This window comes from Thamnophis sirtalis, unplaced genomic scaffold, assembly GCF_051295495.1.
Source record: "Thamnophis sirtalis isolate CommonGarterSnake01/CBP01778 unplaced genomic scaffold, rThaSir2_p1.2 scaffold_6, whole genome shotgun sequence".
In the NCBI taxonomy this organism is placed as follows: Eukaryota; Metazoa; Chordata; class Lepidosauria; order Squamata; family Natricidae; genus Thamnophis; species Thamnophis sirtalis.
The window spans coordinates 129,850,007-129,876,006 of NW_028261386.1; the positions used below are offsets into that span (position 1 = coordinate 129,850,007).

Here is a 26,000-nt window from a genome sequence, read left to right on the forward strand (position 1 = left end):
GACAGATAGTTGATAGATAGATAGAAAGAGAAAGAAAGAAAGAAGAATAAAGTGAGGTCTCTCACGAACTAATTTTTTTTGACTCAAACATCCTTGAGCCTTTGAGGTGCATATTTTTTTTTTACCATAATGGCAAGTTACCCACCTTGGAAGGATGGAAGGATGAGTCAACCTTGAGTCTGGTGACATTCAATCTGCCAAATAGCAATAGCAATAGAAGTTAGACTTATATACCGCTTCATAGGGCTTTCAGCCCTCTCTAAGCGGTTTACAGAGTCAGCATATCGCCCCCACAGTCTGGGTCCTCATTTCACCCACCTCGGAAGGATGGAAGGCTGAGTCAACCTTGAGCCAATGAGATTTGAACCGCCGAACTGCAGATAGCAGTCAGCTTAAGTGGCCTGCAGTACTGCACCCTAACCACTGCGCCACCTCGGCTCTAGAATACATCTAATTCAATCTATTTGGATGATACTATATCCTTAATGACTACTTTGCTGTTCTGATGGAGAAGTTGGCCTGAAATGCATTATTTTTTTTCCAAAGTTCTAATGGCGATTATTTCCAGTTCTGTGCACCTGACAGAAATTCCAAAACCCTCAAGGCTGAGCCATGAAAATGTTGTTGTAAATCATCGAAAGCAAAGTGCTCAAACATGCAATAGTATTACTTTTGGGTTTTTCTTTTTAGGGTTATCAAGGAGTAGCTGGTACTCCAGGATCACCAGGGATTCAAGTAAGCTCACAATGTCTTTTTTCTTGTTTCTTTCTTTTTAATCTTTTTCTTTTTTTTCCCCGTTCAAAAGTTTTATTTCTTTTAAAACAAACATTTCATCATTCCTCAATCAGTAAGACATCGGAGTACATTATTTTGTGTGTCAAAATAGTTCTAGTTTACCACCAAATTCTTGTCTAGCCTAATGTATACCCCTCCCTCCCTCCCTCCACCCCCCAACCCCCCTCTTCCTCCCCCCCCGACTTCCCAGAACCCGTACACGGTATGGATTTTTAACAAACACAGTCTAAAATCTATTGAGAAAAAAGAAATAAAGAAATTAATGACATCTCTACATTGATCTTAGCTTCTTCTTGCTGAGCTAACTTTAAACAATTTAAATCATTTCTGATCTTAAGCATAGGCTAACTGGAATTTCTTGGCCCCGTATTTATTTTGTATATAGTCAATCCATTTTTTCCAGTCTCGTTTATATCTCTCATTTGAGTGATCTTTAATATATGCCGATATTTTAGCCATCGCGGCTAAGTTTGTAACTTTCAATGTCCATTCTTGAGTTGTAGGCAAGTCTTCCTTCTTCCAGTATTGCGCCACCAACAGTCTTGCTGCCGTTATTAGGTGCAGAATCAAGTTAGTCTCTACCACTGTAAAGTCAGTACATATACCTAGTAAGAATAACTGAGGAGTAAACTTTATCCTTCTTTTAAAGATATTTTTCTTGTTTCTTTTTAACACTAGAAAATGCTTCTTTAAGTGCTTTCATGTTTTGGGGAGAATTGCAACATTCTTAACTGGCCAAAATTGGCCAAAAATGGGATAAGCTGTTCTAAGAACCTCTGTGAGACAACATTTTACATTTTACATAATGGTTATTATAATTATAAATGAAACTCATAAAATCCAACAAGGTTCCTAATCTAGATTAATTTTTTTTTACAAGGGTCCGCATGGCCTTCCAGGTGTGAAAGGCGAACCTGGGAGAGATGGGGCAAAGGTGAGGCTAATCAAATGCCTATAATTCATTTTAATCAATAAATGCGGCACCACATAATACTCAAAATATTCGAAAGATAGTTACTAAAATATACATTATCTTTTTAAAATATACTTGATTGCCTGTAGAAATGTATGGTTTATTTCAAATTGCTTCCGAATACTTCTTGGTTTAGAGATACCTTCTGACATGATTTGCTGTTTTTTCTCCTATATTTGAATTTTCCCAACAAGTCTGGATGTCCAGCCAAATGCAAAAAAATTGGCTTCATTTGTGTGAACCTGTACAATTTATGCAAGTTTAAGTACAACGTATTTGGAGGTTAAGCTTTGTATATATTTATGATCCTACTGTATAAAACACCAGGATTTTTGAAAAGTTCACAATAACATAATCTTATATGCGATTATTCAAGTCTTCTTTCCTTTTTTGGGAATCATTCTGCACATATGAAAAATCCAAGCATTTAGAATTGAATTGAATGTTTTTTTTTATGGCATATAGTATACTTACACTGTATATGTCAAAGCTTCTCTATAGCCATCACTGTCATATAACTATGTGAAAATTCATCTTGACCAAATTACTTTGTATTCTATGTAGTATTCAGAAAGCTCCCAGCGACCAATGATTTTCCATTCTTTATAATATCAAAGTCAGCTGTGGTTAAGAATGAATTTGGCAGTGAGCCCAAGAGGAATAATGAATAATGAAATGTACACTGTGGCCCTTAATGAGCGCTAATGCTCTAAGGCATGCAATAAGCGTTTGAGCCACATGTTTAATATCTTCATTCATTGTAAGATTAGTTCTTGTTGTTTATTTTGCTTGTGGAACACCATAAAACTAATAATACAACAATCGCTCTAAAGTAGAAGCAAAAATAAAAACTGTTAATGTAAAATTGCAAGGGAATCAAACCCTTGAGTCATATAAAAGACCTATAAAGTTACAATTGGAACGCTATATATATATATATATATATATATATATATATATATATATATATATATATATATATATATATATATATATATATATATATATATATATATATATATATATATATATATATATATATATATATATATAAAAACTAATTTAGATAACTGTAGATAAAGACATAAGAAGTATTAGGGTTCATAAAACACTGTGAAAATGTTGAACCGAATACTTGTGGTTACCTACTAAAGATTATGGAGATTAAGGCAATTATGATCCAACCCAATTGCAACATGGGCAAGATGTAATGGTTGATCTGACTATTGTTGCCAGGATGAGTGTATTTCTTTTTATTGTTTTAATATTGATTTTTTAAAAATCTTTGTACGCCATCCACTCCACAGTGGAGTCACTGAGTGAGTTGGGCAGCCACATAGATTATTATAAGTAAAGAAATGGAAAATCAGGTGACGGGCGAAAGAAGAAAAGATTATAGAATATACTGAGCTATAGAAACCTAGATTAGATGTCATTGTGATTTAGCTGAAAAGTTATCTTAAAATGTATATTTGAGTTAAATTTGAGTCACTTGAGGTCAAGCTGCTTACGCTTGTTTTTACACAAACTAATGGTTTTGCAAAATGTCAGTTTCCGACAGTTAAGAACATTTTCCCACTTCTTCAAAACAAAAATTGATGACTATCACTCATGTTCAGTTGTTTGAGGGTAGATATTATTTTGAAGCGTTTCAGAAGTTGCGAATAACCAAGACTTTAATTTATTGTCCAGATGCTGATTTATATCCGCTGGTACAGATTTACTGTTCCACATACTGGCAATATACCATTCAGTTGTCTTATTGGAATAGATTAAGATGAGCTTGCAAATAAATCATCGGCAGTTAAATATAAAACAGGGAGGGAAAGGTCATTTCTGGCAGTGATAGAGAACAGCAGAGTATGAAGCCATAAATAAAATTACCTGCTAAACTAACTTCATGAATAATGCCATACAGACACATATTGTTGACTGAATTCTCTGAAATAAGGACATGTTTTTACTATCCGTAATTCTACATAGTAAATATGTTTTGTTTTGTTTTGTTTTTGCTTCCACAAGTCTTTTTTATTTCCATTTCATTCTATACAATCACATGTTTACTGTGCAACCGAGGCATATAACATTGGGTAATAAACACAGCCCTCACTTTTATAGAAAATGCCCCCTACAATACAAACCCAATATACCACCTCGGCCCACCATACACCCTCTTTCATCCCCCTCCAACTTTCATTCTTCCTTCTCTCATACCCCTCTACACCTACTTCCCCTCCCCCTCCATCTAACCCTAACCTTATCACTCCCTCTCTTAATCCATTCCCTCCCTTCCTTCTCCTCCTCCTCTCTCTCACCCTCTCTACTCTCCTTCTTCTTTCACTCAACTCCTCCCTTCGGTATACTTCTATTACCTTCCAATATATTCAGTTTGTTCTGTTTTGACACTAACATTAAAAAGCCACAGTATACAAGTGCAATCATGCTTTAAAATTTAACACATATTATATTTCCCCCCCCTCCCCCTAGATCCCCACCTCCCTTCCCTCCCCCCGACTTCCCAGAGCCCGTACATGGTATAACTTCTTGACAATCACAGTCTAAAATATCTCTACATTGAACTCAGCTTCTTGCTTTTTAATGTTTCTGTGCGGAGTATCTGTTGTCAGAAGGTATTTCTCAACACAAGAATTTTGATGGGGGCTGGTTCTAGAAAGAACATCATAGATAGTTTGCTTCTTATGTTTTGTGCATTCCAGATAGTTCAATTCTTAATTATTTCAAAATGCGGATGCTGGGAGCTTCTGGCTGATGGCTAATTATTCCCTAGTTTCCTATTTTTTCTAGCCAAAGCAATGCCCTTTCCATTTGTTTTTGCACATCATTTCTTCATGTCCTAAGATTCAGTGGCTAAATGTTAGCTCAAGGGTGCCTTGGCATCCTGACCAGGCCTAAGAATTCATGGCTATCTAATGAAGAAAGCAGTGGTGTAATTCTTATTTAGAAAGCAAGCCCATTGGAGAAAAAATATCTTTGTCTCATTTATGAAATGATGCCTTTTGATACTTATTTATTTACTTAACATGCTTCACAGAGATTTCCCTTTCCCCCCCTCTAGGGTGAACGTGGAGTTTCAGGTTTCCCTGGATTACACGGAATGCCAGCATCTAAGGTTCAAACCAAATGCTTCTTGTAACAAGGGGTAGGATGTTAAAAAAAAAATCAAGGGATTGTCAAAATAATAAAAATCCCGCCCTTCTTATCTCATTCAGAGTAAAAAAAAAACAACAGGAGTTATTATTCCATGTTTTCTTTTCTGTCTAAAGGACGCAACTTTTAGTTCAGAATATTGTCAAATAAGTAAAGGTAGATATCCATATTTATGGAAGTGGTGATATCACATAGGCTGACTTGTTTATCCAGTTTTAAATCATTTGCCCTTACCTAATCTAACTTTGCTCAATAGTAGTAAACTGAGAGAGGGATCTTGGAGTCCTAGAGGACAATTTATTTAAATATTTGGCAGCAGCTGCCAAAAAAACCAACACAGTTCTAAGCTGCATAAACAGAGGGATAGAATCAAGACCATGTGAAGTGTTAATACCACTTTATAATGCCTTGGTAAGGCCACACTTGGAATCCTGCATTCAGTTTTGGTCGCCACAATGTAAAAAAGATGTTGAGACTCTAGAAAGAGTGCAGAGAAGAGCAACAAAGATGATTAGGGGACTGGAAACTAAAACATATGAAGAACAGTTGCAGGAACTGAGTATGTCTAGTTTAATGAAAAGAAGGACCAGGGGAGACATGATAGCAGTCTTTCAATATCTCAGGGGTTGCCACAAAGAAGAGGGAGTCAAGCTATTCTCCAAAGCACCTGAGGGTAGAACAAGAAGCATTGGGTGGAGACTAATCAAGGAGAGAAGCAACTTAGAACTGAGGAGAAATTTCCTGACAGTTAGAACAATTAATCAATAGTTAGACTTATATACCGCTTCATAGGGCTTTCAGCCCTCTCTAAGCGGTTTACAGAGTCAGCATATCGCCCCCAACAATCCAGGTCCTCATTTTACCCACCTCAGAAGGATGGAAGGCTGAGTCAACCTTGAGCCTGGTGGGATTTGAACAGCCGAACTGCTGAACTGCAGTCAGCTGAAGTAGCCTGTAGTGCTGCATTTAACCACTGCGCCACCTCGGCTCATCAGTGGAACAGAAGTTGCCTCCAGAAGTTGTGAATGCCCCAACACTGGAAGTCTTTAAGAAGATGTTGGCTAGCCATCTGTCTGAAATGGTATAGGCTTTCCTGCCTAGGCAGGGGGTTGGACTAGAAGACCTCCACGGTCCCTTCCAACTCTGTTATTCTATTCTATTCTATTCTATTAGGGGAAGTATTTTTGAATATTATCATTTCCTCTTTTCTGATAATTGAAACTAGCCTGCTCTGAAGGTCTGGACTATTTAGTCTATTTATCACCTCAACATTAGTGCAAAGTTTGTCTTAGATGAAATATTGTTCATCTTTCCATAGACGCTACCTCCTAATAGATGGATTTGTTTTTGAATTTTTAATTCATTATTTTATACAATAGACCTCCTATAATATTGCAAATTGGAACTGTAATAGAGGTAAATTAGAGTTGTTATTCTTTCACATTGCTGTTTTTATATGTTTTTATGTTATTACTATATGTTTTATAGCATTGTGTAGAAGAAGGAGCCTGGGGGTGGAGTCAGAGGAATCAGCCTAGAATCTCTATGTTCCCACAAGCAATCTAATGAAGTCTAAATCTTATCTAGTGCCAAAGTAGTCCTAACTATTAGTTAGTTGACTAGATTCCTGTGCATAGGCATAAGAAATAAATCAGTTTAAATGGAACTTAATGCATGCCATTAGTCTTTTGCGTCTGATAATGGCTGTAAAAAGTCATGATAGGCAGGTGGTCTAAATACACAGTTATGAAGACATTTTATTTCTGGTGTGTAAATAAGTATTAATTTTAAACCACATTTGCACTATGCTAAAAGGTATGGCTACTATCACCTTAGATATTGTGAGCGAATGTTTTCTTGCTTTATTCTATTTAATTTGCCTCTTTGCATATAAAAATAAAGTTATCTATTTATTTTATTAAGGGGGACAGAGGACCTAAAGGAGATCAAGGCATACCAGGAATTTATGGGAAAAAGGCAAGTTTAAACTTAATATAAGATCAAATGATTTAGTTTGATAAAAAACCATATGTCAGGTGAGCCGGACTAAACATAAATCTAGGTTGTTATAGGCAAGAAATAAAAGTTAACACAAATGGTTAGCTTATCACAATGCACTAGATTTCTCTCCAAGTAGTTGTAAAACAAAATCAAGGGAAGATTTATCAACAAAAGGTTATACTTGTCAATGATTTTCTTATACACAAATCTCAAAAAGGTTTAAAATGGATAAAAACATTTATGATTTTGAACAATATAAGTGAGTTTGAAATAAAATTATATACAAACTATGAACATGTTATTGCCAAAATATATAAACTTTTGTTGAAATATTAGAGAGACTAAGTGAAACAATGTATGATAAAATGGGCTAAAATGTTTGGCTACAATATACAAATAGTTCAATGGGAATTTTTTTTAATTTTTTTTATAAAAATGATATATCTTTTGTATTTATCACCAAAGAAATTTATAAAATGTATATAGGTGCTACAAATGTATGTTGGAAATGTGAACAACATGGACAATTTATCCTGTTATTATAGATCTGTGAAAGACTATTGGAATATATCTATCTGTCTATCTATCTATCTATCTATCTATCTATCTATCTATCTATCTATCTATCTATCTATCTATCTATCTATCTATCTATCTATCATCTCTATCTATTATCTATCTATCTATCTATCTATCTATCTATCTATCTATCTATCTATCTATCTATCTATCTATCTATCTATCTATTATCTATCTATCTATCATCTATCCATCCATCCATCCATCTTTCATCTATCTATCTATCTATCTATCTATCTATCTATCTATCTATCTATCTATCATATCTATCTATCTATCTATCTATCATATCTATCTATCTATCTATCTATCTATCTATCTATCTATCTATCTATCATCTATCTATCTATCTATCTATCTCTCTCTCTCTATCTCTCTCTCTCTCTCTCTCTCTCTCTCTCTATCTATCTATCTATCTATCTATCTATCCATCCATCCATCCATCCATCCATCCATCCATCCATCCATCCATCTATCTATCATATCTATCTATCTATCTATCTATCATATCTATCTATCTATCTATCATCTATCTATCTATCTATCTATCTATCTATCTATCTATCTATCTCTATCTATCTATCTATCTATCTATCTATCTATCTATCTATCTATCTATCTATCTATCTATCTATCTATCCATCCATCCATCCATCCATCCATCCATCCATCCATCCATCCATCCATCCATCCATCCATCTATCTATCTATCTATCTATCTATCTATCCTTGATTAGAGAAAATACAATATCTACATTTATGGCTGACTGGAAGCCCCTTATATATATATTGTATGAAACAGAAAAATGCATTTATTACCTGTAGTTTTGATGATTAGGGGGGAAAAAGTAAATAATAGAAAAAAGAGAGCTTTCTTTTGTAATCATAGAGTAAGAGTTAATTTTGTAATTATGCTTATATTTGTTGCAAAGAGAATTGGTTGCTTTTTATCTTTTCTGTTTTTCATTTTTTTATTCCATACTAGCTTACAGAATACAAAAGAATACATAGCAAAACTATTTGTAGGTTTCATGTTCTTTTTAAAACTTTTAATAAAATTTATCTAGAGATTAAAAAAAAATCCAATGGGAAGAGTTCCCTTAGGGGATCTGCCTTTGCAATTTTAGTTCAATCCCGGGAGAAATTATTGTGCAATGTATAAGGAAAGATAAACCATTTCCACAAATCTCTTTGTCTGTAACTTAAAACAAGAGCCAGAACACAACACTTCACCCATAAGAATATTATCACCTTGAATAAGTACTAAAAGAAAAAAAAAAGAGAGATAATTTTTCTTCACAGTGCTAAGTTTAGATTTTTCCACAACTGGTCAAGCATAATTAGCACTTGATGAGTAGGACTAATGAGCCATCTTCAACTCACCATGTATTCTGTCAGCCTTTAGAGGGTGCTGACAGTTTGATTGACTGCTTCTCTTATTTAGCTTTGTCCTATTCTTTTACCAGGGCGCAAAAGGAGAAAAAGGTTCTTCTGGATTTCCTGGAATTCCTGGACGGGTTGTAAGTTTCTGACAAATATTGGGGGGGGGGGGATTCTCTTTGTTTTTCCTTTTTCTGCCTTATTACAGCTGGTGAGTAATTCTAACTTTATTTATAAAAACAGGGAGAACCTGGGAGGAATGGGAAGGACGGCGTACCTGGAATTCCAGGTTTTAAGGTACCCAACATATTGATTTTGTTCAACTATTGTACTCATAACTAGAATTCAAATTAACTTCATGTGTATATGCATGACGTATACAGGTAGTTCTCCACTCACAGCCATTCGTTCAAAGTTACAGGGGACTTGGACTTTGGACTTAATCTTCGTAAATGTCAACGTCCACAAGGCAGTGACCGTTGCATTGTGAAGGCCAAAGGCAGAACGTCACAGATTACAGAGTTGTTTATCCGTGTGTTGTCCTGCCATTGGATTCTCAGCTTGTTTCACGGTTCCGTCGCCACGGGAACCAACACTCCCCATTTATCTGGGCTTGTGACCGGCTATGGTTTCCCATAGGCTGGGTTAAAGTTGCAGGGGCAATAAAAGAAGTGACTTATGACCGTTTTTCACACTTATATCCCCATGGTCACGTGATCAGAATTAGGACGCTTGGCAACTGGCATGACCTTATGACTGTTGCAGCTTTCCAGAGTAATGTGATCACCTTTTAGTGACAAGCAAAGTCATTGGGGAAGCCAAATTCGCGTCACAAGTGCAGTACTGCAGGCTACTTTAGCTGACTGCTAGTTCAGCACTTCGGCGATTCAAATCTCACCGGCTCAGCCTTCCATCCTTCCGAGGTGGGTAAAATGAGGACCCTGGATTGCTGACTCTGTAAACGGCTTAGAGAGGGCTGAAAGCCCTATGAAGCGGTATATAAGTCTAACTGCTATTGCTATTTACAACGGCGGTGATTTTCACTTAACAATTCTAGCAGGAAAGGTCGTAAAATGGGGGCAAAAGTCACTTAACAAGGGGTCTCGCTTAGCAACAGAAACCTTGGGCTCAATTGTGGTCGTACGTTGAGGACTACCTACCTGTATTCCTATACTTCTTTCGATTGTATTAATGGATTCTTATTTTATTAATCTTATTCTTGTGTGCTTACATTTCTTTTAAACATATGTGCTGTTTAAGAGAAGCTGTGAATAATGACATGATACCAATGGACTCAGTGGAGTAGGAGTCCATCTGGCACGGGGATCAAGGAAACAATTCATAACATAAAAAGGAGGATCAAACAACCACTGACTTTCACTGCACATCTTCTTGACTGTCTGGTAGCATCCTGCAAGGGTTCCAGACATGTGTTTGTGCTCATAGGGTTGCTGCATGGAAGGGAGGAACTGGCCTAATTAGGACTGTTCCAGAGGTGGGTTCCGACCAGTTCGCACCTATTCGGTAGAACCGGTTTGTCAAATCTACCGAACCTGTTAGAAGAGGTTCCACCAGTGGACCCGGAAAGCAGGCCACACCTACAGAAGAGGTTCCAAATTTTTTTGAAACCCACCACTGGTCCTTGGATGTGATTATTCTACACTATCATGCTCCTATTTATAAAACTCAGTGCCTCTGTGAAAGGTAAGGATGACTACTGCGTTTGTGGTGCAATCAGAACATTGCGGGTGTTGAAGTTGTTTTAACGAAAACCAAAGATGCCTTTTAAAAAACAAGTTTGCATCATGTTCTTATGCATGCCAGTGCTGTGTGTGAGGTAATTTAAGGTGGTTCTGACAAGTGTCGTCGGCATCTTCATATCCAGTCACATGGGCGGCAAGCCACTCCCATCCGGTCACATGGGCGGCAAGCCACTCCCACAAAGGAGGCCACACCCACAGAGTAGGTTCGAACAATTTTTGAAACCCACCACTGGACTGTTCCATACATTAAAGCTGATCCATGCTTATTGGCATGCAGATATTGGTAGTATAAGAAGTGAGATTATTGCAACTTGGTCAACTACATGATTTTTCTCTCTTCCATGTGATATTTATTGCATATGGAATTCTTAGGAAGTTTTTGCTGCAGCTTTTTCCATCCCTTCCCTTGCTACATACCTTGGGAATTGTCTAATCAAGTTAAATTGCTCTTTCTGGCATGTACTGTAGTTTTGCTCTGGCAGCAATAAATAGAGAGTGTAGGAAATTTGAAGAACAACGTAAGTACGTTGTCTGGATTTCCTTCTTGATGTCTGATTTTTTTTAATTAAAAAAAATCCAACTTTCAATATATGCTTTTGTTTAAGTTCACTGCATTCTTTCGTTCTTAGATTAGAATACAGAGCAAGAGGAAGAAGTATAGTATCTATTTCTGAATAGTTTGAAATTAAAAAAAAGCAATGGCCTTGTGTTTCTGGCAGATTAAAATGCTCCCATTTTGCCTTTTTAACATCTGCTGGCTATAAAACATTGTTTCACTTGGATTTTTTTTTTGCAATCAAAAGTCAGAATATTTCAACAAGAAAAGCATCTTTGAAAATTGCTTCTGGAATTTTCTTCCAAAAATTCAGAAATAGTCCCCCCCCCTCCCCAAAACAATAAATAAATAAAGAGCCGAGGTGGCGCAGTGGTTAAATGCAGCACTGCAGGCTACTTCAGCTGACTGTTATCTGCAGTTCGGCTGTTCAAATCTCACTGGCTCAGGGTTGGCTCAGCCTTCCATCCTTCCGAGGTGGGTAAAATGAGGACCCGTATTGTTGTTGGGGGCAATTTGCTGACTCTGTAAACCGCTTCGAGGGGGCTGAAAGCCCTATGAAGCGGTATATAAGTCTAACTGCTATTGCTATTGCTATAAATATTTCGGTACACATCAAAATCATGAGCTCTATAAATTGGCCTTTGCAGACCCATATGTTTGCAAACTCTCTGCTGTGGAATAATTAGTGTCCCACCCTTCTTTGTGGAAGAGTTTGGGGAACTTTTTCCATTGGATGGAAAAAGTTATATTTACCAATTTCCCCACTATTCATAACCCCCCCCCACCTCTTTAAGAAACTCAGAGCATGAGTATTTCAGAGTTAGACTTTCTTAAAGACGCCGCTAAGTGTCTTGCAACCTGGTATTCTTCAAAATGTAGCGAATGGAGGTTATGTATTTATCACATGCACAGGTTACACCAGTCTTTAAATTCCCAGCCAGAATGAATCGTAAGAATATAAGTGGTTCTCGACTTTCAACCACAATTGTGCCCAAAATTTCTGTTCCTAAGCGATATTTGTTAAGTGAGTTTTGCCCCATTTTATGACCTTTCCTGCCACAGTTGTTAAGTGAAATCACTGCAACTGTTAAATTAGTAACACGGTTGTTAAGTGAATCTGGCTTCCCCATTGACTTTGCTTGTCAGAAAGCCTCCAAAGATTTGATTTAGATTTTAGATTTATTAACATTTGTATGCCGCCCACTCCCTTGGGACTCTGGGCGGCTTACAGACAAGACAAGAAACATATATTAAAAAAATTTAAAATAAGGATACAAGTATTAAAATTACAACAACATGCATACAGTTGGAGTGGGGCTGGATACTAATCAACAGCCCCAGGCCTGCCGGAACGGCCAGGTCTTAGTGGCTTTATGGAAGGACGGAAGAGTGGTTAGGGTCCAGATCTCTACAGGAAGATCGTTCCATAGGGCCGGAGCAGCTACAGAGAAGGCCCTCCCCCGAGGTGGGCCACATGACCCCGGGACATTGCGATGGTCATAAGTACGAACCAGAACTTCTGGATTTTGATTGATGTGACCATGGGGATGCTGCAATGGCCTTAAGTGTGAAAAAAGAGTCATTCACTCATTAAGTGCGATTGTAACATTGAACAGTCGCCGAATCAACTGTTGTGAGCTGATGACTATCGGTTGACTTGCAACCATTTGTGTGACTTTTTGCAGTTGCAATGGAACTGAAAAAAGGGAGTTACGACCGGTCCTTGCACTTATGACAACTGCAGCATCCCCAGGGTCACATGTTCAAAATTTGGGCATTGGCAACTGGAATATACTTACCATGGTTGCAGCATCCTGTGGTTAGGTGTTCTGATAAGCAAAGTCAATGGGAAAAGCCAGATTGATGTAATGACTGCAGGATTGACTTAACAACTACAGTGAGTTGCTTAATTATGGTTAAAATAAAAAGGTCATAAAATTGAGTGGGCCTCTGAGTGAAATCTCTCCCCATCTGTCAACACTGGTTGAAATTAGCCACGAACAAAGGAGGATAAATCATGCCTCCTACCCAGTAGTGGGGTTCAAAAATTGTTTGAACCTACTCTGTGGGTGTGGCCTCCTTTGTGGGAGTGGCTTGCTGCCCATGTGACCAGATGGGAGTGGCTTGCCACCCATGTGACCGGATATGAAGACGCCGACGACACTTGTCAGAACCACCTTAAATGACCTCACACACAGCACTGGCATGCATAAGAATATGATGTAAACTTGTTTTTTAAAAGGCATCTTTGGTTTGCGTTAAAACAACTTCAACACACGCAATGTTCTGATTGCACCACAAACGCAGTAGTCATCCTTACCTTTCACAGAGGCACTGAGTTTTATAAATAGGAGCATGATAGTGTAGAATAATCATATCCAAGGACCAGTGGTGGGTTTCAAAATTTTTTGGAACCTCTTCTGTAGGCGTGGCCTGCTTTCTGGGTCCACTGGTGGAACATCTTCTAACCGGTTCGGTAGATTTGACGAACCGGTTCTACCGAATAGGTGCGAACTGGTAGGAACCCACCTCTGTCCTGACTCTTTTGGAAAGATATCCATATTTAGTTAGCTGTGCCCTCTGGAGGCAGAAACCAATAGAGCAGCTCACATCAGCACAGTTTTTATGTTCGGCTAAATCAGAACGTGGATGGACTCTTGGTGTGTTCCAGAGATTGATTTCATAGGGGAACAGGCCCGAACATAGATTTTACAGCATTGGCAAGGTCTGAAACCTAAATGCAAGTGGAAAAATTAAAAAAAAAACAGCTTGAAGAAACATGCTGTGTAGCAGCAAAGATTTAGCTTGGTGTATTTTACTGGCAGATTTTAGATATTTCCCATATATTGGTGGAGTTAAGTTCAGACTGTTCAGTTCCCAGTGTGCTACTGGAAATTTAATAGTTTCTTGATTATTTCTCTGTCATCAACATTAAGGGAGAAGTTGGACAACAGGGTTCTCAAGGACCAGAAGGAAGACGGGGGAATCCAGTAAGTTTTTCAGTTTTTAAGTTGTTTACTGACGTTCATTTTTCTTTGTTAAAATCTATTTTTAAAAAATTGGGTGTCAAACAGAACACAACCACACACCGAAACCTGGCAGCTGATCTTTTAATGTGTTTTTTAAGAGATTAAGGAGGATTTTCTTCTTTGTGTTACTACTGTGCTTTCCCTTTTGGACAGCAATTAATGACATTCATCAACATGACTCTTTCTTCCTTTCCCTCTTAGAAAAGTAGTGTTTTCACAGGGAGCTTGTTCACATAATGTTTCATATTGTTTATTTATTTAAAACAACTTTCTGCTGCTTCCAGTAGAAGAAGACTCAAAATGGTTTATGATTAATATTTGGGGGCATTCTGAAGTCAAAATGCTAAGGAATGGAAGCTGAGGTAGGTATCTGCAGGACCCACCACCTTCATTAAAGTGAGGAAAAGAGACATCGTGCCAGTTACAACACTTTCATACATGCCTGTGACATCTTAGCACACATATTAAAGGAACAGAGCTTGTATTCACAATGCTGCTTTCATCATTCCCACCCTCATCCCAGTAAGTATCAGTAAGATCTGCATCTCCATCTATTTCCAAAAGTGAGTGGTGAGACATGATAGTTAGATAGATAGATAACAATAGCAATAGCAATTAGACTTATATACCACTTTACAAGGCTTTGCAGCTCTCTCTAAGTGGTTTAGAGAGTCAGCACATTGCCCCCAACAATTGTGGATCCTCATTTTATTCACCTCGGTAGGATGGAAGGCTGAGTCAACCTTGAGCCTGGTGAGATTTGAACTGCCAAATTGCAGTCAACCAGCAGTCAGCAGAAGTAGCCTGCAGTACTGCATTCTAGCCACTGTGCCACCATGGCTCGCAGATAGATAGATAGATAGATAGATAGATAGATAGATAGATAGATAGATAGATAGATAGATAGATGATAGATAGATAGATAGATAGATGATAGATAGATGATAGATAGATAGATAGATAGATAGATAGATGATACATAGATGATAGATAGATAGATAGATAGATAGATAGATAGATAGATGATAGATAGATAGATAGATAGATAGATAGATAGATAGATGATATAGATGATAGATAGATAGATGATAGATAGATAGATAGATAGATAGATGATAGATAGATAGATAGATAGATAGATAGATGATAGATAGTAGATAGATGATAGACAGATGATAGATAGATAGATGATAGATGGAAAGATGATAGATAGATAGATGATAGATAGATAGATAGATAGATGATAGATAGATAGATAGACAGATGATAGATAGATAGATGATAGATAGATAGATGATAGATAGATAGATAGATAGATAGATAGATAGATAGATAGATGATATAGATGATAGATAGATAGATAGATGATAGATAGATGATAGATAGACAGACAGACAGACAGAAAGAGAAAGAGAAAGAGAAAGAGAAAGAGAAAGAGAAAGAGAAAGAGAGAACAAATGAACAATAAAGTGATATTTGTCAGGAACTAAAAAAAATGACTCAAACATCTTTGAGCCTTTGAGATGCATGCTTTTTTTTTTTTTACCATAATTGCAAGTAATTCAAAATTCTAACTTGCCAGTATTCTTCTTCCTAAACCCTGCCGGCTGAGCCCATGATCCAGAATTTCCTGGAGCCTCCCATTTTTCTGCTCCATGTTTTCATTTCTTCCTTTCTTTAGGGACTCTCAACATTTTATCAATTTACTTTAGTCTCTGATTTTTCAATACCTTTTTAGTGCATTTTGTCCTCAACACATGATGAAACACGATAGACCTCCAGAATCTACTTATGACCTTGTTTCAAAACTTCAACGCTGCCATGGTCACGTGACCACATTTTGGGTGCTTAGCAACTGATCTACATTTATGGCCATTTGTAGTCATGTGACTTCAATTTACAATGGTTTTGCAAGAAATAGACATTTACTTCCTATTTCTGGCAAAAAAAAACCTGTCTCATAGTGAACAATGGGTTTACTTAATGATTGCAGTGTTCACTTAATGACTGTCACAAAGACTGTAGTGTTTGCTTAATGATTGCTGCCAAAAAGGTCATAAAATTGGGTTCGTCACCCACTTTACAACTGTCACAAATTATGACCATATTTGCCAGGCTGAATTACAGTCACAGCCCAGGAACTACTTGTAGTCTTACCCTACACTGCTTTGATTATCATTTTACCATATAGCAGAAAGCATGTTTTCATTGGTGGTTTTCAAAAATTGTTCGAACCTACTCTGTGGGTGTGGCCTCCTTTGTGGGAGTGGCTTGCCACCCATGTGACCGGATGGGAGTGGCTTGCCGCCCATGTGACCAGAATGGGAGTGGCTTGCCGCCCATGTGACCGGATATGAAGATGCCGACGACACTTGTCAGAACCACCTTAAATTACCTCACACACAGCATTGGCATGCATAAGAATAGGATGTAAACTTGTTTTTTAAAAGGCATCTTTGGTTTGCGTTAAAACAACTTCAACACACGCAATGTTCTGATTGCACCACAAACGCAGTAGTCATCCTTACCTTTCACAGAGGCCCTGAGTTTTATAAATAGGATCATGATAGTGTAGAATAATCATATCCAAGGACCAGTGGTGGGTTTCAAAAAACTTTGGAACCTCTTCTGTAGGTGTGGCCTGCTTTCCGGGTCCACTGGTGGAACCTCTTCTAACCGGTTCGGTAGATTTGACAAACCGGTTCTACCGAATAGGTGCGAACTGGTCGGAACCCACCTCTGCATGTTTTACAGAAAACATTTTTTCTAGACCAGGAGAGAAGAACTGGATTGCAAATTAAAATTCTTCACTCATATGCCAATGGAGGATATACCCTGTTAATTCCACAAAGGTCTTCCCCTAAGATTGCCTTTCCTACAGGCAATGATTCATGAAATGCTCCATACAACTTTTACAATACTCCCAGAGAGTGGCACTTTTCCCATTTGTACAGCATCCAAACATTCTGTTTCCCTCGGTTATTCAACCATTGTATGGATAATCTGCTTTGAGTTAGGGTTTGATCAGAGACAGACATTCTTTATCATTTCAGTGAATGTAATGCTCACAAAAAACTAGATGTTATATGGTACAGATTACATTGAATAAAGCCAGAAGTTTTCATTATTTAGAAACATTATATTGAAACTTATATTTCATGTTTAATTTCCTATGCAGTTGTTTAAATTACCACCCCATTGTTTCTTGATCCCATCATTTGGACAGATATACAGTTGTGGGGTCCTTGGTGGTTTTCTTGCTGATCTTTTATTATCTAATTAGGTAACATCATCAGTGCTAGCATTGGAACTAGGCAGTATTGAAAATATTACTTACACCCACAACAAAATATCAGGGATTTAATAACTGTCTTGGTCTTTGACACACTGATTTTCAGATTGATTTTCTTCATGGAGAAGCTATAGAGTCTAAAAATCACCATACGCCTCACTTGGGTTGTCAGCCAATAGCATAGCATCATAAGGAAAACAAAACGAAAAATACATGAAGATTCATACCTGCTGCAAATGTATTTCTATATATTATTTGCAGTTGTCTTGTTAGCACTCTTTCTGAGAGTTGTTGAAGCCACTTGAAGGTTTTTCGGTGTTGTTAGGGTGCCCTAAAGAGGAATGGAACTTGCGTGGAACTGCTGAAATGATGGTTCCACCACAAAACCGCGCCCAACTAAACCACGTCACTGACGTCATCAACAGGGCGACAACAGCATGGAGACAGAAGCACGCTGTAAACCCTAAACCTAAAATTAACACCTAAACCTAAACCTAACCCCCCTAAACCTAATCCTAAACCTAACCCTAAAGCTAACCCTTAACCTAACCCTTAACCTAACCCTAAACCTAACCCTAAACCTAACCCTTAACCTAACCCTAAACCTAATCCTAACCCTTAACCTAACCCTAAACCTAACGCTAACCCTTAACCTAACCCTAAACCTAATCCTAACCCTTAACCTAACCCTAACCCTAACCCTAACCCTTAACCTAACCCTAAACCTAACCCTAAACCTAACCCTTACCTTAAGTGGAATTGGCTTGCTTTCAAAGCACTATTTAAAGCGCCCTTCTTTCTCCGTGCTGGCTGTTGTCGCCCTGTTGATGACGTCAGCAACGCGGTTTAATTGGGCGCGGTTTAGTCGAGCGCGGTTTTGACGGGTCACAGAAATGCTGGTATTATAAACAGAAGATAGTTGGTGTCATCCACTCACTTCTGTTAAGAGAAGGCTGCAGATGGCCTTTCTGACCCCCTTTTCAAACTAGTGGTCCTCTGTCCGGAATATCTTTTGAATATCTTTTGAATATCTTCAAAAGAGTGACCTTTGTCTTACAAATGCGAATGGATTGCTGACCCATTGTCCTGATGGGTTTGCTCTCCTATGTTGTGCCATGCATTTGTGAAGAAATTTTTTGTTCCTCCAATGTACAGATCTAAGGACATGTCTTGCTGCATTGTACTGTATCACGTTGCTCAGCTTGTGTCTGGGTCAGTGGTGGGATTCAAATAATTTAACAGCCGGTTCTCTGCCCTAATGGCCAGCTGGGTAGGCGGGGCTCAGTGGTCACGTGACTGGGTGGGTGTGGCTAACTCAACGTCACTCCCGTTGATGGGTGATTCACCTTAGCTCTTACAATGTAATCAGGGTTTACCGGAGAGGCAGTTTCTGTAAGGAGATCAACAAAGATGAGGCTAGAAACAACACCAGAATGTTTCCTTCCTGCCTTCCATACAGGATTAGCCCTGTAAAGTGGGGAAAAACAAAAGATTTCCTCCAACAACTGGTTCTCTGAACTGCCTGGAAAGTTACCAACCGGTTCTCCCGAATAGGTGCGAACTGGCTGAATCCCACCACTGGTCTGGGTGTTTTCCCCTTGGAGTGGACAAGCCTTAGTATACTTTTGGGTTTGAAGTGTGTCTTCCTTCCATTCTCCACCATTTGGTCAGAGCTGAAGAACCTTCTTGGATGAGAAGCAAATCATCCTCAAGGACAAACGAAGTCCTGTTGCCCTTTGAAAAAGTACTTTTGGGAAAACCATCACCCGAATGACTGAGAATCTTCATAGACATCTGGGTGGTATATCACAAAGCAGATATACTGTACCTAACCACTCCACAAAATTCCTTGTGTCTGCTTTAGAACAGTGAAAAAATTCACTCGGGCTGCAACCTACATTGTTAATTCATTCATATGAAAAGGTAGTTAACTTTTGAAATTAAGCAACAATTTCATAACTATGCTGAAGTATTTTGTATTTATTATTCTAAAAAAAGAATTTAAAAACCATGAACTCGTTTGCCAGTATTTGACCAAATATCCAGCCTCTGCCAGGGACCTCTTACACCAGATGGTTTTAGAAAGACTAGAGAAGAAAATACTCAAATCTACTTCAGAATAACATTTCTTCCTAGAATTCTATGCCTTTCTTCTCTGTGACTTCTCAGAGCATTCTCTGTTTAAAATTTTCAGCTGTAATCTTTGCCAAATGCTCTGTGCTCTAGTTATTCTCCTGGCAGCTCTCTACGTATCAAGGAATAAATGTTATGTAACAAGGAAATTTAATTTTGAACCGAAAATAAATGGGTTTTCCAGCTAATAAGATCCACTCAGATGCTGAGTGAGTCTTCCCTCTTTAATTTTTGCTCGTAAAAATGTAGGTGTCAGCCACAGTGAACTCTCATGTGGAGATGCCATAACAAGAATCAAAGTAAAGGCTACTTTTGAGCACAGTTTTGGTGAAAACATATTATTTTTAAGCTGAAACTGAACGTGATTGCTAATAATTCTTCAGCTATCCTGAGAGGCAGGTTTAGCAGCAACAAGAATCATCTGCCAACTTGAAGTCTAACAAAACCTATTAGAAATAGAAATGTAATACTTTATTGACCAAGTGTTACTGAAGGAATTTGTCTCTGGTGCATAAGCTCTTAGTGTACCTACAAGCAACAAGTGATAACCATAACCCTAAAATACAATAACCATAAACCATAGATGCAACACTCCGTGATCATAATAGGATACTGAAGCAATCAACATAAATCATAATAAGATACTAGATAAAGGCAATCAACATAAACCATGAGTAGAACAAGTTATAGTCAGAAGAAACTAAGCAATTAGGAAATAGGACAGATGAGAAGGATAATAAGTAATACAGACCTACTGAGTGGTTTGCCATCCCAGGGCATACAAGGGGTGTCAAACTGACAGCTCACAGGCCGGAAGCATCACTTGCAGGCCACGCCCACCCAAATTCCGCAAAGGGAAAAAAGGTAATACATCACGTGACGGCAACATGGCATGGCGAGTTAGACAGTGTTATGGAAATTAGTTGTAGAGCCGAGGTGGCGCAGTGGTTAAATGCAGCACTGCAGGCTTCTTCAGCTGACTGCAGTTCTGCAGTTCGGCTGTTCAAATCTCACCGGCTCAGGGTTGACTCAGCCTTCCATCCTTCCGAGGTGGGTAAAATGAGGACCCAGACTGTGGGGGGCGATATGCTGACTCTGTAAACCGCTTAGAGAGGGCTGAAAGCCCTATGAAGCGGTATATAAGTCTAACTGCTATTGCTATTGCTATTGTTTAATGAAGTGATAGCATGGAGGGGGGAAAACTGTCTTTGTATGGCAGAACTCTATTTTATATATGTATAAATAATTAATATATAATATGGGCTTTGCCTGTTTTGGCATATCTGTAACTAAAGACAAACTAAATTCAGTCATTGTTAATACAAAAAATATTACAGAAACCAAATGTGCATTTTTTTTTGTAAAACTCAAAAAGAATGAAAAAAAAAATCTAAAAGTGCCTTCATGAAAAACAATATTAGAAGACTGCCTGTTTGAGCCAAAGCATAGCTGAGCCGAGGTGACGCAGTGGTTAGGGTGCAGTACTGCAGGCCACTTCAGCTGACTGTTATCTGCAGTTCGGCGGTTCTAATCTCACTGGTTCAAGGTTGACTCAGCCATCCATCCTTCCGAGGTGGGTGAAATGAGGACCCAGACTGTGGGGGCGATATGCTGACTCTGTAAACCGCTTAGAGAGGGCTGAAAGCCCTGTGAAGCGGTATATAAGTCTAACTGCTATTGCTATTGCTATAGCTTTTCCTTGTAGTGGTGAGTTAGCCAGAATTTCATTTTTAGGTAAATATGATTGCTGTTTCGATAGGACTTTTTGATCGATGGAGTGATTGATCAAGCCTGTTTCAAATCTTACAGGCCACATAAATAGACCTTCTAGATCAGACTAGACCACTCAATTCTAATAGTGATAAATTTATGCTAGTTTTCTATTTATTTATAAATCAGTCCATTTCAAAAATGAAGAGAGGCCTTCCAAGCTTCGACTCCGATTATTTCAAGCAAAATGGATGGAGAAGTCTTGGGACCCCCGATATATGGAAGAATGCCCATCAGTCACATTATTCCTGTCTGCTATTTCTATTGCGAATCTAGTTGCTTTCAGTGCAGTGTGGGTCTCTCCAACAGCAGTCTCATAAGAAATCAATATATTTAGCAGTACAGCATTTGAAATATATGTGCACAAGCAAAAGTTACACCATATATGGCCTTTGTTCCCGAATGGTTCAATTGATAGTAGGGGTGCCAATTTTATTGCATCCAAGTATACTATACATTTTAATTAAAATTAATTCTGTGTTGCCCTTTTAAGAACGTTGCCTTCAGAATTTAATTACTTTTGGTGTTAGACATTTGGAGGCAAAGTGTGTTTGTAAACTCTGTGCACAAATGTATTTTCTTTGCTTCTTATGGTCATCACAATGTGATGGGTGAGATCTAAGTTGAAGAGGCCCTTGTAAAATTCAGTATGTGGCTCTTCTTGGCTCCTAGCAAATACATCATATGATATGCTCACCCCTGGCAAGAACGGTTGGGCTGTTTCCCTGTGGCCTCCAGTAGCAAAGAAAACTGGCAGCTTCTGTTTGTGGTATGCAAGTTGTGTGATGAAGTCACTTCTGCTAGGATTAAATGATTGTGGGTGCCATGAGCATTGGTGGTCATTAGATGGTGGTCACAGCCACTGTGAATGTGAGGAGTTCCATAGACTCAAGCCAAATCAAGCCAAAAAGCACAACTGTATTTAGAAGGTTTTCCAGTGGAGATACCAAATACTTTTCTGAGTGTTTTGTTGCCAATGCTTTTTATGGTGTAGGAGGAAAGGGTCATAACCCAAACCTTGCTACAATGAGGATGGAAATTAGATTTTCTTTTTTTTAATAAAGACCTCATTGTTTTTTTGTTGGTTTCCCAGAAAATATCTCAATCCAAAAATAAGATAACCCAGCTGTTTTTGAGATGAAACATATTTTTCTTAATATTTTACAGTATCCCCAAAATAAAACAGAAAAAAAAAAAAGAAAACAGAGAAAGTTTCATTGGAAAGCATTCCCTTGAAACAAAGATTAGTCTCTTGCAGACACACGGGACATTGTTAGAATGAGAAAAGAATGAACATCAGCCCAAAAATACTTTTGAAGATACATTATGCACGGTGATTCCATAGTTTTTTTTAAATGTTAGTTTAATTCATCAGAAGAACAATTGTGTATGTGGTTAAAGATCCAGATCAATATATTTTTAGATGCCTCCCTCTGTACATTGTTGAGTCATGCTTAAGAATCAATCAAGAATTCAAATGTTGACTCATTTCCTCTGTTGATTCACAGCTCAAAGATTATAGACCGTGCAATCTGGAATGGAGAGGTGGACACATATACAAATACTGCCAACATGCATCTATTTCTAACCAATGTTCATGACTGTGTTGCCTCATAATGGCTAGTTGTTCACACATAAACATAAATTTACAGCTTCTGTTTCAAGTTTAATATCACAGTGGGATATGAACAGTGGTGGGATTCAGCCAATTCACACCTATTAGAGAACTGGTTGGTAACTTTCTAAGTAGTTCAGAGAACTGATTATTGGAAGAAATCTCCTTTTGTTTTTTCCCACTTTACAGGGCTAATCCTGTAAGGAAGGCAGGAAGGAAACATTCTGGTGTTGTTTCTAGCCTAATTTTGATTGCCCTGCTTACAGAAACTGCCTCTCCTTATGACATTGTAACAGCTAAGGCGAAGCGTCCATCGACATGAGTGACCTTGAGTTGGCCACGCCCACCCAGTCACATGACCACTGAGCCCCACCTACCCAGATGGTCATTAGGGCAGAGAACCGGTTGTTAAATTATTTGAATCCCACCACTGGATACGAGTGCATCATTATCTCCAATAATTGGAGAATGAATAAAGAACTTCAAGTGAGAAACACAGCGGTGTTTATCTATTTAATATGTTTAAATTTATTTTTCCCAAGGGAATGCCAGGGATCCCAGGAGTTCAAGGAATAAAAGGAGATAAGGTATTTATCAGGATGTAGATTGAATATAGAGACATTTCATTATTATTATTAGCTTTAAAGTACTACTGCCACAGTGCATTCCATAATAAATAATGCTTTGTTTTGTTTTCAAAATATATCATAGGGTGAAAGTGGGCTGCCAGGTCAAGAAGGAGAAAAAGGACCGTCAGGGTTACCTGTAAGTTTTTGCTATTCCATTTTTTTGGGAAGTGGATGTGGCAAAATGCCATGGTTATAGGAATCCATGGACCGAAGAAAATTATGCTATCCGGTTCTGTAGTATACTTTGACAGCAATTGTAAAATCCAGATTTTCAATGTAAACTCCAAATATATCTGAATGAAATGATATCAAAACTAATTTCTTTGACAATGGCTGGACTTGAAAAGACTTAAGATGCTAGTTTTAAAACAGAGAAGAAAACCAGTATAACATCATGAAAACAAATTAATTATGCTGCAGATGGCACTCTCCTGAATGAATGCATATTGAATAACTGCATGGAAATTGAAGTTAAACGCTTTTGGGGGGATTATTCGCTGCCTTAAGGATCCTTTCAAATGTTCTGCGTGACTTCTTAACGGGACACGTGTCGTGTCGTGCACTTAGTAGGGAAGTTGAGAATTATGATTCTTTCCATCACATTGAACTGTTTTTATAACAAGGAGGCGCCTCTGTTCTGACCTGTTAATAGCTTCCACAGAAGGATTCTCTTTCCAGAATGGATGGTACGCTAATTTTGAACAGATGGCAACTGTCACTAATGTAAATTCAAAGTGATGGGAATTCTTCGTGTAGACATAGCTCCATTTTTTTTAATTTTCATATATACATTCACAATTATATGATCTCATAATTGTTATTAATAATATGTATTTATAACAATTTTTCCCTACAGTTGACAATATACTTGAAGATTGCTTTTTTAACATCCCATAGATCCATCTTATCTTACAACGGTCCTACTTCTTCTTCCCTCCCTCCCTCTTTCCTTCCCTCGTTTCTTCTCTCCTACTCCCCTTCCTTCCCTCCTTCCTTCCCTCCCTCCTTCCCCTTCCCTCCTTCTCTCCTTCCCTCCTTCTTTCCCTCCTTCCCTCCTTTCCTCCTTTCTTTTCTCCTTCTCTCCTTCCTTTCCCCCTTCCTTTCCTCCTTCCTTCCCCCCTTCCTTCTCTCCTACATTCCCTCCTTCCTTCCCTCCTTTCTTCTCTCCTTCTCTCCTTCCTTCCCTCCTTCCTTCCCTCCTTCTCTCCCTCCTTCCTTCCCTCCTTGCTTCCCTCCCTCCTTCCCTCCCTCTTTCCTACCCACCTTTCTTCTCTTTCTTCTCTCCTTCCTTCCTCCTCTCCTTTCCCTTCTCTCCTTCCCCTTCCTCCCCTTTACCCTTCCCCTCTTCTTCCCTTTCCTCCCCTCTTTCCTACTCTTACATTCCCTCCCATTCTTCCTCTGCCTTTCCCTTTCTCCTATTCCTCTCCTTTCTCCTCTCCTTCCTATCTTTCCTTCTACTCCTCTCTCCATCTACTCTATCCGTTGTTGTGTTTACATATTCTCCTCTTCAGGGGATGACCTGGTTCTCTTTTTTCCCCCTCTTATTTGAAAGTTATACATTTTAATAGGGAAGGGTTTTTCAAGACACTTCATCTTTCAGCCTTAGGTTTCATCTCAGGAAGTACTGCAATACTTCAAGGAGAGTTCCTTTGCAACATGCTGGTTATGGTTCCTCCAAGATGGTTTCTGCATGTACAGGCAGCATACTATCAGTTTGAATAGTACATTTTCCAGGCCATTTATTATGTTAAGGTTTCATTCTATTCTTTCCCTGATAGGAGCCATTTACTTGCAAGTGTGGGGAAGATTTAAATATTTAGAGTGGCTGAAGAGAAACCAGCCAGAATATAAAGTCAAATTTATTTGCTGTTAGTTACAGTAGTTGTTCCAGAAGAGAATGGACGAAAACCTTGTGGATAACTCATGTGTAATACCTGAGGGAGATTTCATCAGAAATAAGGGAAAAAAATATTCCTATTACAGTTGCCAACTTCAATCATATATTGTTTTATTTGCCATTAGTAACTCCAGTTCTGGAGGAAGAAGCAGCAAATTGTTTGTCATACTGTATTTTAAATACTTGCTTCATTTTTGCTGCCTGGAATTTTGGCTAATGTTGTAAAACTGCTACATTATGAGTGGGGAGCCAGGGGACTTTCAGATGTGGCTCCATTATATCTCCTAGCATCTCTTGTGTTTTGCAGTGCTGGCTAGGGCTGATGGGAATTGGGATTTAGTAGCATTTGAAAGGGTTCGGGATCATCGTGTCAGTGATCCATAACTGCGTCAGAAAAGCCTATTTGCAAAGAATGTATAT

At 38.3% G+C, this 26,000-nt stretch overlaps 1 protein-coding gene across 1 annotated transcript in view; it reads left to right on the top strand.

The window, feature by feature from the left end:
* COL21A1 (collagen type XXI alpha 1 chain) overlaps window positions 1-26,000 on the top strand; it is a 77,355-nt gene that overhangs the window by 23,886 nt on the left and 27,469 nt on the right. The window contains exons 9-17 of the mRNA XM_087719170.1: window positions 691-735; window positions 1,676-1,729; window positions 4,845-4,898; window positions 6,860-6,913; window positions 8,983-9,036; window positions 9,140-9,193; window positions 14,152-14,205; window positions 23,597-23,641; window positions 23,766-23,819. Coding sequence (XP_087575296.1) covers window positions 691-735; window positions 1,676-1,729; window positions 4,845-4,898; window positions 6,860-6,913; window positions 8,983-9,036; window positions 9,140-9,193; window positions 14,152-14,205; window positions 23,597-23,641; window positions 23,766-23,819 — 468 coding nt within the window. The remainder of the gene's footprint in view (window positions 1-690; window positions 736-1,675; window positions 1,730-4,844; window positions 4,899-6,859; window positions 6,914-8,982; window positions 9,037-9,139; window positions 9,194-14,151; window positions 14,206-23,596; window positions 23,642-23,765; window positions 23,820-26,000) is intronic.